Source organism: Gracilinanus agilis, chromosome 1, assembly GCF_016433145.1.
Source record: "Gracilinanus agilis isolate LMUSP501 chromosome 1, AgileGrace, whole genome shotgun sequence".
Classification (NCBI taxonomy): Eukaryota; Metazoa; Chordata; class Mammalia; order Didelphimorphia; family Didelphidae; genus Gracilinanus; species Gracilinanus agilis.
Window position 1 is genome coordinate 435,147,622 of NC_058130.1, and position 13,245 is coordinate 435,160,866.

The following is a 13,245-nucleotide window of genomic DNA, read 5'->3' on the forward strand; positions in this document are numbered from 1 at the left end:
TAAAGTATCTTAAAATTCCTTTGATTATTGTGCATGGGTTGGAATAGAATACTCCTGAAGTTTCTATTCAATTAATTACTTAGCTAAACTGTTTTCTTTTAAACTGGGCTGTAAGTCAATTGATATGAGTGATAAATTTAGAAATAAAGTATTACTCATTTTCACACATTGTAAAAAATAGTCTTTCAAATATAGATAACACTTAATTATGTAGGTTCTTTCTTTAACCAGTATATTAAAAATCTGTCAAATGATTTGGAAGAAACTTTCAGAAGTCATTTGAATTTAACAAAAAAATACTAAGATCCCATCTAAAATATCTCACTCCAGCCATTATCCAGCTTGTATCTGAAGACCTCCTCTTAGTTTGAAAAGGTCTGAGACTACTGGATCCCACAAAATTAAAGTTAGATGGTATTCCATTTTCATTTCTTTCTTATCCTAGATTTAAATGTCATGTACTTAGCAACCTTCAATGTATTGTATTAATGTCATTTACAACTCATCTCTAAACTTAATATCTGTCTTCCCCTTTCCATCTAGAATGCCTTATGTGAGGTCTGGGAGAACAGTCAGTAGATCAGAGATTGCACTTGATGTAGGCAACAAAAAGACTGTTCTAGCGTTTAATGTTCTGGAACTATTCTGTAGTTTCATGATCTCTTTTTCATTCCTATTTCACTCCTCATTTTTCAACTATCTGAGGAATAAAAATAACTTAAAGAGTTGTCACTCTTCTCTGATCAACAATAAAGCTATGAGAATCCCTACCCTCTCTTTTTCTGAGATAGGGTTGGCTAACAGGAAAGGAGAAAACGCTTCTCTTTACTTTTTGTTCCATAGTATAATGCTTGGCATTTCCTTCCTCTACTTTCTCTACCAGTAGCCCCCTAGAGGGTGAGGAAGAATGGGTAAAGGTGATAGGTTACAGTAACTTGCTAAAGAATCAATTAAAAAATATAAATACAGTTATGGAGGGAGATCTCTTTTCTCTATCCCCCTTTCCCCTGAACACATTGTCACAATACTCTTGTGGCTTAGGAGGAAATTTATTACTGACAGGAATTTTTAAATGTGTGGAATTCATAAAATATTAACTAGCAATGTCATCTTGGCGTAGTCATTTTACTTCTCTAGGTCTCAATTCCCTCATTATTCAGTAAAATATTAGCTTCTTGTAGTCAGGAGTGGCTCAATTTTTGCCTTTGTAGCACCTTGGTCCCACATATTTTGCACTTAGAAACAATAAACATTGGGTGAATTATATTATAAAATGGATTGGAGGAAGGGCTATGGATGGCTCTCAATTTCTAATATCCCTTTCAGGTTTAATATTCTACCAGAATGGGGGGGCAGCTGAGTAGCTCAGTGGATTGAGAACTAGGCCTAGAGACGGGAGGTCCTGGGTTCAAATCAGACACTTCCCAGCTTTGTGATCCTGGGCAAGTAACTTAACCCCCTTTGCCTAGCCCTTACCACTCTTCTGCTTTGGAACCAATATATAGTAATGATTCCAAGACGGAAGTTAAGGGTTTAAAAAAAAAACAAAACTCTTACAAAATGTATGTTTGAAAAAAAACAAAACAAAACTTACAGATTCAGTTTCGCTAACCAAAAACTGGTGAAATTTTTCCAGTTGTGGAGACTTTCTCAAGATTTTTCTACTTAGATTTGTGTGCCATGCAAGTTCTTCTGGATACCTAAAAAAAAAAAAAAAAAAGTCTGGAAGTATTTGGTAATCTCATTTCAAGTGATTAAAAAAGAAAGCTAAGTATTAAATCATCAGCTTATCTTTTCTAAAGACAGCTACATAATCTTGTGGTTTGAAGATAGCTAAAAAGTTGTCTAAAACAACATATCTCAAATATAAAGAATACTATAAAATAGAACACTCTAATAAAATGCCTTTCAATGAAGCTGTGAATAGAAACATTTACATCTGGTACACTTATTTCTGAACCATATTGGCCCTCTGTGGAATAGAAAATACCATATAATTCATTTAAGTATTTTAAAAGGGGTCTGCTTAAATCTGTGACACTAGACTGAATACAGCCTACAAGACATTTCAATATTTCAAAAGATATGTTATTTTATTAATGTAGGTACTCTCTTGACCAAGGAAGATCACAATCACTCCACACTTTTATGAATTATAGCCAATAATTGGTGATAAGTCCTGAAAAAATGTAGATTGATGGTTATATCCACTATAGGAAACTGGGTTAGATACTTAATTAGCTGTCTGTAAGTATCTCAGTTCCCTATTGTGAAGAGAAGTCAAAGTAAACCTTCCTTCACTGGGCCAGCACACACAAGCCTTAGAAACTGATTTGTATAAAAGTATCTTTGTTTACTTAGAAATCAAGGGTAAAATATGATGAGAATCGAAGCACAAGGATGTTCTGATTCTAAGTCCTAAAACTAGACTCTTCAACATACATCCATCTCACGATGGAGCCTTCTGGTCTTCAGGCTACACTATTCTTCCTGGCTCTAGCTAATTTCCCCTCCAAAATTTTCTATTCTACGTGACTATAATCCTCAGTTGTTGGTTTAATTAATTATCTCAAAAGATGTCTCCAATCTATTAAGAATGAACTCAAGATGGCTAACTTCACTCAGAGCAGAGCCCACTAAGCAGGACCTCCAGGTAAAACTGCTCTTGGGCAGTGCTGGTGAAACAGCAGGTATAGCTAGATTGTCGTTAAGATGTTTTCTCCAGGGAAACAGGAACCTTCTAAAACAATTACAGTTTTCTTCTCCCTCAAAAGAGAGCAATAGGCTTCCTCTCCCAGCTCAGGAGAGGAAGTGACATTTGCTCACTCAAACAGCTTCCTTCAGCTCCCTGTACATTCCAAGATCCCTTCCAGGATTCTTGGAATGGGTTCACATTAGTAGCTCTGGAGACAGTATCCACTATTCTTAATCTTAACCTTATCAAAGTTTATCTTTCTCTAATCCTATCCTTAGTCCCTCCAAACTAAAGCTAAGAATCTCTCTATAGGGCAGTCATCTCAATCCATTTTATCTGTACACTGAAAAGATCCTAGTAGAAATCACAGGCATCACAAAGGGCTTTAAAAGACTTTCAGTCCTTTTTTCCTAGCCATACCACTGCTGGGTTTATATCCCAAAGAGATCATAAGGAAAAAGACTTGCACAAAAATATTTATAGCCGCACTCTTTGTGGTGGCAAAAAATTGGAAAAAGAGGGGAATGCCCCCTGGTTGGAGAATGGCCGAACAAATTGTGGTATCTGCTGGTGATAGAATACTATTGGGCTAAAAGGAATAATGAACTGGAGGAATTCCATGTGAACTGGAATGACCTCCAAGAACTGATGCAGAGTGAAAGGAGCAGAACCAGGAGAATATTGTACACAGAAATTGATACACTTGGCACAATCGAATGCAATGAACTTCTCTACTAGTAGCAACACAATGATCCAGGACAAGTCTGAGGGACTTATGAAAAAGAATGCTATCCAGAGAAAGAACTAGGAATAGAAATACAGAAGAAAAACAACTGTTTGATCACATGATTCGATGGGGACATAACTGATGATGTAGACTCTAAACAATCACTCTAGTGCAAATATGGAAATAAGTCTTGATCGATGACACATGCAAAACCCAGTGGAATTGCTCATTGGTTATGGAAGGGGGGTTGAAGGAGGGGAGGGAAAGAACATGAATCATGAAACCATGGAAAAATATTTTAAATTAAGTAACTAAAAAAAAAAAATCACAGGCATCAGATACAATCAAATACATATAGAAACAAGATTGAGTTAAATGCATTCTACCCCCTTAATGTATGAATTTTCGATACTTATGACATTTTTAGGCAGTGAACTGATTTTAGATATGAAACAACTTAGATATAAATAGCTGATATATTTAGACTGCTGGAAAGTCACTGATAGACACAGACAGACAGACAGATACATGTCAGTGGAAAATCTCAGTCAGGAAATATAAGAAGCAAATTGTCCCTAATAAATGAATTATTCAGTATTGACTGGAAGTTGCTTTTAGGATAAAATGGGCTTCTCTCTAAACAATATCTCAATATCCCTGGATATCACTTAACCTGCAACAGTGAGTAATAGAGATAACATAGAAAAATGAAATTCACAGATAATCTGAAAAGTTTTGTTTCTTTCTTTCTTTTTTTTTGGCCATCAGACATTGTCAAATCCATTAATTTTTCTCTGATTCCATTCTTCTCCATCATTCTGGGTATCTAACATCATTAATCACAACCTCCCCTGCTAATCTCCATTAATGTTCTTAACTCCTCAGAGCATGCTCTAGTTTTTAATGGCTACTATTTTTCCTTCAGTTCTTTGATCATTTCTTTTATCATGTTATTCCCCTGCACAAAGAGCTTGAATCATTTCCTACTCTGTAGCATAGCAATTAATAAATTGATTTGGCCATAGAATACTTGAACTTGAAATACATAGTCCTTAGAAATGTACATACAGGAAGAGTCTAGGGAAATTTTAGATAAAAAAGTATGTGCCATACACTATTCACCAATATTCTGTTTTCCAACTAGTTTAGTGAGCCTTTTGATGCCTCATACTTTTTTTTTTCATTCTCATTCTCTCATTCTCTCTCTCTCTCTCTCTCTCTCTCTCTCTCTCTCTCTCTCNTCAGTGAATTACTTCAATTTCAAAGGACTATTTATTTACTTTAACTTAATCAAATGATTTCCATGCAAAGCACTGAGGAAGAACATGTCAAGGTCTCTTCTCCAAAAGAGTTTATAACAAATCTGTCAAATTTATCTTAATCTAATGGAAGTAAATTTGTACAAACCAAAATCTAGCCATACAAGACAGTATATGATAGATGGCAAAGAAATGGCACAAATTTCACAAGATGAAAAACATTACTCTAGGATGGAGTTATCCAAATCAGACAGGTAACATAGGAAGGCATATTAACAGTAGCAACAATTTAAATACCAGAGTAGCCAGAAATAAGAAACTTTATTTTACCTACCAGCTTAAAGGCTGTGGTACTTCAACCTTCTGTCCATCTACCACCAAGTCCTCTAATTCCTTGAAATACTTGTTCTTCAAGCAATGTAGAATTTCCTTTGCATGGCTGTTGAGAGGAGACAGTTTAATTGATGTCAGCTTGATCTAAAAGAAAACTTAAAAAGATACTTTTTCCCCTTAAGAAATTCTGCCAGACACATTTATTTAAAAATTGAAGCTAACTTTTTTTAGGCTTGAAAATAAGGCATTTATTGTTATTTTCATCACTATTCTTAAATGAAAATAAAAATCTAAACATTTCTCATTTTCTTTCTTCATTCAAGACGACAGGCTTATTTTTTTTAAACCCTTACCTTCCATCCTAGAATCAATACTGTATATTGGCTCCAAGGCAGAAGAGTGGTAAGGGCTAGGCAACGGGGGTCAAGTGACTTGCCCAAGGTCACACAGCTAGGAAGTGTCTGAGGCCATATTTGAACCCAGGGCCTCCCATCTCTGAGCCCGGCTCTCAATCCACTGAGCCACCTAGTTGCTCCCAAGATGAAAGGCTTAAAATAAACTTCATTAATACTTCCTAGAAAGATTCCTACCATATCACTTCAATGATCTGAACCTGTCAGACATAAAAGCAGAAGGCAATGGATGGTAAAGAAAAATTTCTACCAAGCTGTATTAATTCTGCAATTCATTCTTTTCTCCAAAGGTCAAAAAATTAAATTACTCATCCAAACTATAGAAAGTATGGAAAAATTACAGGGGGTTTGAGATTTGAGAAGGATTTTGCAGAAGAGAGCTGGCTTATGAGTGGAACTGAACAGATGAGGTTCTGGAAATATGGAGAAGGATAAGAGGAGGCACTTTGAGTCTAAAGCACTGGTTCAACCCACAACCAGTATTTCCTAGAGACTTTATCAAGTTCTCATACCTACTTCTTTCAAAACCAAATGTTTGGTGGCAAACCAAACATTTTTAAAATTCCCTTTTCAGCATAGCGTTAGCATCATTTTCTCATTAATGATTTTTTCTGGAGGTACTAATGTTTTTACTTTTGTTCTCAAATGACATATGCTATTGTAGTCTGAAATTAACACAATAACTACCCTGACCATATTTCCTACTCTTGATGAGATTGTTGGATTATACCTTTAGCATCTTGGCACTATTAGGAGTACAAGAAACAGATGGAAAATACAACTGATTTGCCATCATGTATATAACCTGAATTTTCTTCATCAATGATAGTGGAATTACAATATTAGGACTCTAAACACTTCAGTATCTAATGTGATGAGATACTAAAAATGGACATGGGAAGAATTAGACCAAAACAAATACAGAGCATAAATCCAAAACATCGTGTGGTCAATTTACAAACTTTCTTAGGGAACAGAAGATGCAGTATTACCCCCAGAAAAGAGGTTGTCAAGAGAACAACAAAAACTACCAATCCATATGCCATATCCTTATACTTATAGATATCATCTATATGGGAATGAGCTACAAGTATTAAGTATTACTGTGAAATATTAAGTGTTTCAGGATTGTACAAATGAAAGTGTACAGATTCTGGAGTCAGTAGACCTAGATTCCAATTCAACTGTTGATGCTTACTGTCTACCTGTATGACCATGAGCAAGTTTACTTCCCCAGATCTGTTTCCTTAACTATAAAATGAAGAGGTTGGGCTAACTAGTCTGAGGTTCAGTTCAGCTCTGGACTACACCCTAAATAAGAATGGAATAAACAGGTTTTCATTTAAATAAGTTTCTACGGTAGATAACAACTTCATATTGGCTGTAAGAAAATACTACTGGGTTCATTATTTTATTAGAAAACACATTTGATTCAATAAAACAAGAGTGTAGCCTTAAAGACTTTCTGCCATCAAGACTGGCATGTTAAAGTTATAGAAGACTTTGAAAAATACAACCCCTGTGCAGACCCTTAACAAACATCAAGATATTTTCATGAACACAGAAAACAAGAGGTACAGTCAAAGATGTTTATCACGGTCACAGATAATAACTTGGCAAAATCCAAAAGGAAGAGGGATTCTCTTATTTATGAATGATATTGTGAAGGGCAGGATAGAGCTCAGTGGATAGAGCCAGGCCTGGAGTTCAAATCTGGCCTCAGACTGGGTGACCCCTAGCAAGTGGCTTTAACTCCAAATGCCTAACTCTTACTGTTCTTCTGCCTTAAAATCTATACTTGTATACAAGTCTAAAACAGAAAGTAAAGGTTATTTGAAAAAAAAAAAAAAAAAAAAAAAAAGACAGCGTCAAGGACATCAAGACCCGAAACAGAACAGTGTCTCCTCATGAAGCCTATGACCTCTTAAGAGATCAACCCATATGGTTAAAAAAAAGATTAAAAATGCTTATTATCCAGTCTATGATATGCAATTGCATAGACCATGTATCAATACAGATACATCCCAGTTGGGTCCAGAAACGACTAAGAGGGCTACCTGGATGATATTTGAGAAACTGTGCATGTCAAAGATTACCCACTGCCACCTAACATTTTTAAAAACTCACACATATAATACTATTGCCACTCTTGGAAACACATTTTCAGAAACTCAAATTCATGGTTGACCCAGAAAAAAATGCCTTATGGGTAAAAAGCAGGCTTTGGTACTTTACTACTTATAAAATCATTATCATTGAAGGAATTATCAGCCGGGATATACCTGAGCCAAAAAGAAGCTAAAGTGGTAAGGCCTAACATGTGCAGGTCTTGCCTCTCCCTGCATACCCATATAAAGTCAGAAGGCACATAGGGTAGAATCCACTGCAGATGACAGGAACAGGAATGCTGAAGAATTATAAGGAATAAAGAAGTAGAAGAAAGTGTATGTTGCATACTGGATAGTCTATGTTAACAACTAAAATATCATTTATATCAACTAATACAGAAAACCTGAAGTATGATGGTCAAAGGTGTTTGCCACTACAAAGTCCAAAAGGGAGAATTCTATTGTAAGATTGGTACAAGTGAAAAACAAAACAAAACACTGGGATTACTAATTTTTTTAAAACCTATAATTTCAATTAACCCTTGATACACACTTGTCATGTGTGCTGGTCACATGCTTTATTTAATTCCCCCAAAATGTTTCAGTTACAGACCACCTTCTTCCCCTCTCCCTGCATCCGAGACCCGGCTGTACCATTTGTATCCAGTGATTCTGAGCGTGGCCGGGAGGGGCTCCCGGAGAGCTTGCATGAACTGCTCCCACTCGCCTTCTGGTACGATGTTTAACTCCTGGTAGTAATGTTCAAACAACTTGTTCTCTTTGACGATCTCGGGGTAACCGCCCTCCCAGCCCTGAGAAAAGAGGAGAAAGACTGAGGAATGCCCCTCGCGGCTGCCCTTGAAAACCGTGGGGCTCCCGAAGTCCTGTGGGGGTCAAGAGGGCAGGAAGTCACCGGAGCCCCCGGGGGGGAGTGTGTGTAGGTCTGATCCGCTGGGGCCTCCAGTCTATTCCTCCGGTAGCCCGGTCCGGGCTGTCCCACTCCCCTACCCTCCGGCGCACAGCCCTTCTTTTTACCGACTTATCCCGCTTTCCATCCCCGTCCGTCGCATCCTCTCGGGACTCCGGGCGTTGCTGCTGAGGCTGCTGCTGTGAGCGTCGCCGGTTCCGGTACCGCCGCCCCATGCTACCGAAATAAGGGACCACGCGGCGCGCCAAGAGCTTCAGAATACTGCCGCCTGCAAGTCCCAACCTGGGGGGGGACTTCTTCTTAGGTCCCAACCCAAGCAACAGTTGTCTACGGCAGAGCCTAAGAAGAGAAGTAGGGAGGAAATCACCAAATCCGACTTCTCCGCTGAATGAAGTCCTCGAAATGGCAGCAGTGTTTTTGACAGCGGATGGCCGTAAGGAGGATACTACCCAAGATGCCTTTTCCGTGAAAAGCTTTCTTTTGCAGGCACTGTGCAAGGCACCCTAGGCCTCTGGCGCATGCGTACTGCTCTATGACTCCTGGACTAGTTTGGGAAAGACACACCAAACGCTGCGGGAGAGCAGGTAACTCTTTCAATTACCAGCATTTCAGGTTTGCTCAGAATCTGTCACACATGGATCTTCTCGGGGCAGGGAGGGAAGACAGAGGAGCCACTGTTGTCCAATCGGAGTTCTTCCTTAGAGTTAAAAGGACTCACTTGCCAATCAACGTTCTCTGCCCTCCGCCTGATTCCTTGGGCCCTCCCCTCAGCCGCTTCCTTTGAAATCTCCTTTGCCTAGTTCTGTGTTGAGGCTCTACTTTACTGTCAGCCCCATAGTCCGCTCTTTAAACTTTCACTCTGCTGCATGTGCCGCTTGTTTCCTTACGGGACTTCTTGGCCAAAATAAAGCCGAGACCTCGGATCCCAGGCCAGTGTTTGCCTCATCTCCCGCTCCGTCGGCCTCTGGGCTCCTTTGCTGGGACCACCTTCGGGAATCGTGTGCAACCTGCCCCAAGCCCTGCCTGCCTGGACCATGACACTCGCGGCGGGACTTGGGACCTTGGAGATGTTCTCCTTCTTAATGGGACTTTCGGGGCCGTTCTTCTGGGTAGTGCAGACGTTCGTGGGATCTCCCTACGGCCGACATGCCAGCGCCAGTTTCGGCCCTCCTCTGCCAGTGAAGCTGGCGTGGTCCTTGCAGGAGCTGCCATGCTTGCTTGTGCCCCTCTATGTGGTCACCTGCACCCCGGCCAAGCGCTTCAGCTACTGGCCCAATCGCATTCTCCTGGCCATCTTCGTCTTCCACTACTTGCAAAGGTAATGGCGTTGAGGAGGTGTATGTGTAAAAGGGTCCACCCCTTTTCCTTCTCTCCCCCCCAAAAAAATTGGGGCATCTGGAGTTGGGCGGGTGGGGTGGGGTGACCTCCAGCCTCTCCCAAAGGCATCCCCTGTAACCCCCGTGAGTTTTTCTCTCCAAGAGGAAGCAAAAGAGGATAGCCTTGGGTGCCAGGCGTGTATAAAGAAAAGGAGAGAGTCCATAACATGTTGGAGGAGTCCTATTTCTGTGGCCCCTAGAGGGAGGGTTGGATCTTGCTTTGTCATAGATATTCGCTGTCCAGCAATGGAATCCTTCTCTGAGAACTGGCAGAGCCTCCTGCCTCAGCTATGAGCCTTATCTTTCATCATTTCTTCTTCACCCTTTACATTTATTAACTTTTGCCTCCTTTTCAACTATTACTGTTGGAACTAAAAGGTCATTTCTTGTTTTCTTTGACAAATTAGTCATTGTAGCCAAACGATTAACACAATCCCAGCCTCCCCATACCTAGTTTATAACTTTCTGTACTAGTCTGATCTTCAGAAATTTGACCCTGTCTGTTGCTATAACTATAGAAGCCTTTCTAGTGTGGCGGAATCTACAAGGATTACCAGAGATTACCCTCTGATAGGATAGCCTTAAAGAACGAAGGCACAATAAGGTATGGGTGTAAGATTTTGTGGGTGACATCCCTTACAAACTAGGAGTCTAGATATATTTGATGAACAAGGCATAAGGCTTAAACCTGGAGATGGTTGGGAAATGCTCAACATCTTTAACATATTTGGCACAGTTTGCATTGTCTTATATTTTACATGTCTGTCTTATCTAGTATTTATTTATCTGTTTACTTGTTTTCCTCCAATGGAACCAAGATATCAAGAGCAGAGATTTTTGTTTTGTGGCTTTATATTTCCAGTATCTAGCACAATGCTGGCTCATCATGGGTGCTTAGTAAAGGCTTATAATTGACTTAAGACTGGATATGAGATCATCAATTAGGAAACTATTGGAATATAGGAAGCTATATAAGAAAGAGGCAAGATAAGAAATGATGAGGGTGAGAGCTAGGGTAATGTCTGTCCTTTGAAGTAGAGAGAAAGGAAAGAATGTGAAAGATACTCTTTTTTCTTTTTTTTTTTTTTTTAAACCCCTACCTTCCATCTTGGAGTCAATACTGTGTATTAGCTCCAAGGCAGAAGAGTGGCAAGGGTAGGCAATGGGGGTCAAGTGACTTGCCCAGGGTCACACAGCTGGGAAGTGTCTGAGGCCAGATTTGAACCTAGGACCTCCCATCTCTAGGCCTGGCTCTCAATCCACTGAGCTACCCAGCTGCCCCCAGATACTCTTTTTTTCTAAGAAATGTTTCTACTTCACCAAAAACATTTCCTTTTTGTGGTATGCATACTGAGGACTCAGTGTTATAAAGTTTAAATTAAATAAGAATGAAGAAGAGGAGGAACAAAGTTATCTTGGTTAAACAGTACAATTAGTATTTGTTACTGCAATATTTGTGTACATGAAAATATGATTGATAGTTTTTGAAAAATAGAAAGAAATTATTTTTTGTAATAATCAACTTTGTCTTGCTTCCAAATATCTTGTATCTCGATTGATAAATTGCCAAAAAATCTGAACAGGCAGTTCTCAGATGAAGAAATCAAAACTCTTTAGTCGTGTAAAAAAAAAACATTCCAAATCACTATTGAAATAGGTAACTGCCTTCACAGTATAACACAAGGGTCACACACACAACCAGGACACATCCATGTGCCCACAAGTGACAGGATACACAGGATAACTGAGAACTTACCCAAGGGATGTATGAGTTAAGTAAAACCATATTAGTTGGTGAATGACGGTTGACAGTTTACAGATCATCCTAGCTAGGGGAAAGACAAGAGTTGAAGGCTATCTTTCTGGGTTATTTCTTAGGTTTGGAGGAAGGCACAGGAAGTAAAGAAAAACTGTTTATTAAAGTTTAGGGGTTAGGTATTGAGGAAATGGACAGAATAAACTAATTTCTAATGGGCAAACTCAGGGCAGGACAAAACTATCCTAGTTCTAAGTTCAGGCTGACAGGTCCAGCCTGTAAGGTCAGAAGGGAATGTGAGTCTCACTGCAGGGGTCCACTTCGGTTCCAGCATTGTTCACAGCCTCCAGGAGTCACAGCAAATAAGTCCACAAATGGGGTAAAGTCAAGCAGCTGAACTGGTTTGACATGTCCACCAATCAAACCAGAATCACTGCTCAACCTGATCTTTACCAGGGAAGATGGATTTACAGAAGACAGTTATCTTCTGGGCTCTTCACCTCCAGCAGCCAAGGAAAGCCCCCAACTGCCAGCAGATACATCCAGAGTCCCTTAGAAAAAGTAGTCTCCCTCCACCATTCCATGCCTGGAACCTTCTCTGTCAGCCATCCAGCCAACTTATGCCTCTTACTAAACTTTCCCTAATTCTCTTATAACACTATTAATTAGAGAAATTCAACTTAAAACAACTCAGACATATTGCCTCATAGCTGTCAGATTGGATAATATGACAAAAAAAATGATAAATGTTGAAGGGGGTGTAGCAAAATTGGGACACTAATAAACTGTTGGTGAAGTTGTGAACTAATACAAGCATTCTGGAGAAGAATTTGGAACCATGCCGAAAGGGCCATAAAATTGTGTATACCCTGTGATACAGCAATATCACTACTAGGTCTGTGTCTCAAAGAGATCAAAGAAAAGAGAAAATGTCTTATTTATACAAAGATATTTATAGCAGCTCTTTTTGTGGTGGCAAAAAATTGGAACTGAAGAAATGTCCATCAATATATCATAGCTCAATAAACTGTGGTGTATGATTGTAATGGAATATTATTGTACCATAAGAAATGAGGATCAGGACAATCATAAACAAAATCTGGAAAGACATGTGAAGTGATGAAAAGTAAAGTGAACAAAACCAGTAGAACATTGTACTACACAGTAACAGCAGTATTGTAAGATGATCCACTGCAAGTAACTTAACTATTATCATCAATGCAAGGATCTAAGACAACTCCAGGAAACTCGGGACAAAAAAGGCTATCAATTGCCATAGAAGAACCCAATGGAGTCTGAATGCCAATTGAATCAAACCATTTTTCACTTTATATCCTTTGCAAATCTTTTTCTTCTTTAAGTAACATATAGCTTCTTTTACAACATAAAAAACACAGAAATAACTATTACATGATAGCATATGTATAGTCCATATAGTAAAGAAAAAAGGCTAGGATCAAGCTTCTGAGCAAATTGACTCTAATATGATAGTAATCAATATCAACAAAGCTAAATATGTTGATGTCAATATGCTCATGAGACATACAGAGTCAACAGGTCTACAGATAGTCTCAGCTTAGTCTGAGATCCCGAATATTAGATGACAGCTCTTTATAGATTTTTGTCTTTTTTTTTTTAAAGGAACTTGTC

General features: G+C 39.0%; 2 protein-coding genes across 2 annotated transcripts in view; one reads left to right on the forward strand and one right to left on the reverse strand.

The window, feature by feature from the left end:
* The window catches only part of NSUN2 (NOP2/Sun RNA methyltransferase 2), a 33,238-nt gene extending 24,560 nt beyond the window's left edge, over positions 1-8,678 (reverse strand). The window contains exons 1-4 of the mRNA XM_044657872.1: positions 8,571-8,678; positions 8,190-8,347; positions 5,016-5,120; positions 1,595-1,700 (exon numbers count right to left, since the gene is read on the reverse strand). Of these exons, the coding sequence (XP_044513807.1) occupies positions 1,595-1,700; positions 5,016-5,120; positions 8,190-8,347; positions 8,571-8,678 (477 nt within the window). The remainder of the gene's footprint in view (positions 1-1,594; positions 1,701-5,015; positions 5,121-8,189; positions 8,348-8,570) is intronic.
* An 819-nt stretch (positions 8,679-9,497) lies between these two features.
* SRD5A1 (steroid 5 alpha-reductase 1) overlaps positions 9,498-13,245 on the forward strand; it is a 43,276-nt gene continuing 39,528 nt past the window's right edge. Inside the window, exon 1 of the mRNA XM_044681883.1 lies at positions 9,498-9,781. Within this exon, the coding sequence (XP_044537818.1) occupies positions 9,498-9,781 (284 nt within the window). The remainder of the gene's footprint in view (positions 9,782-13,245) is intronic.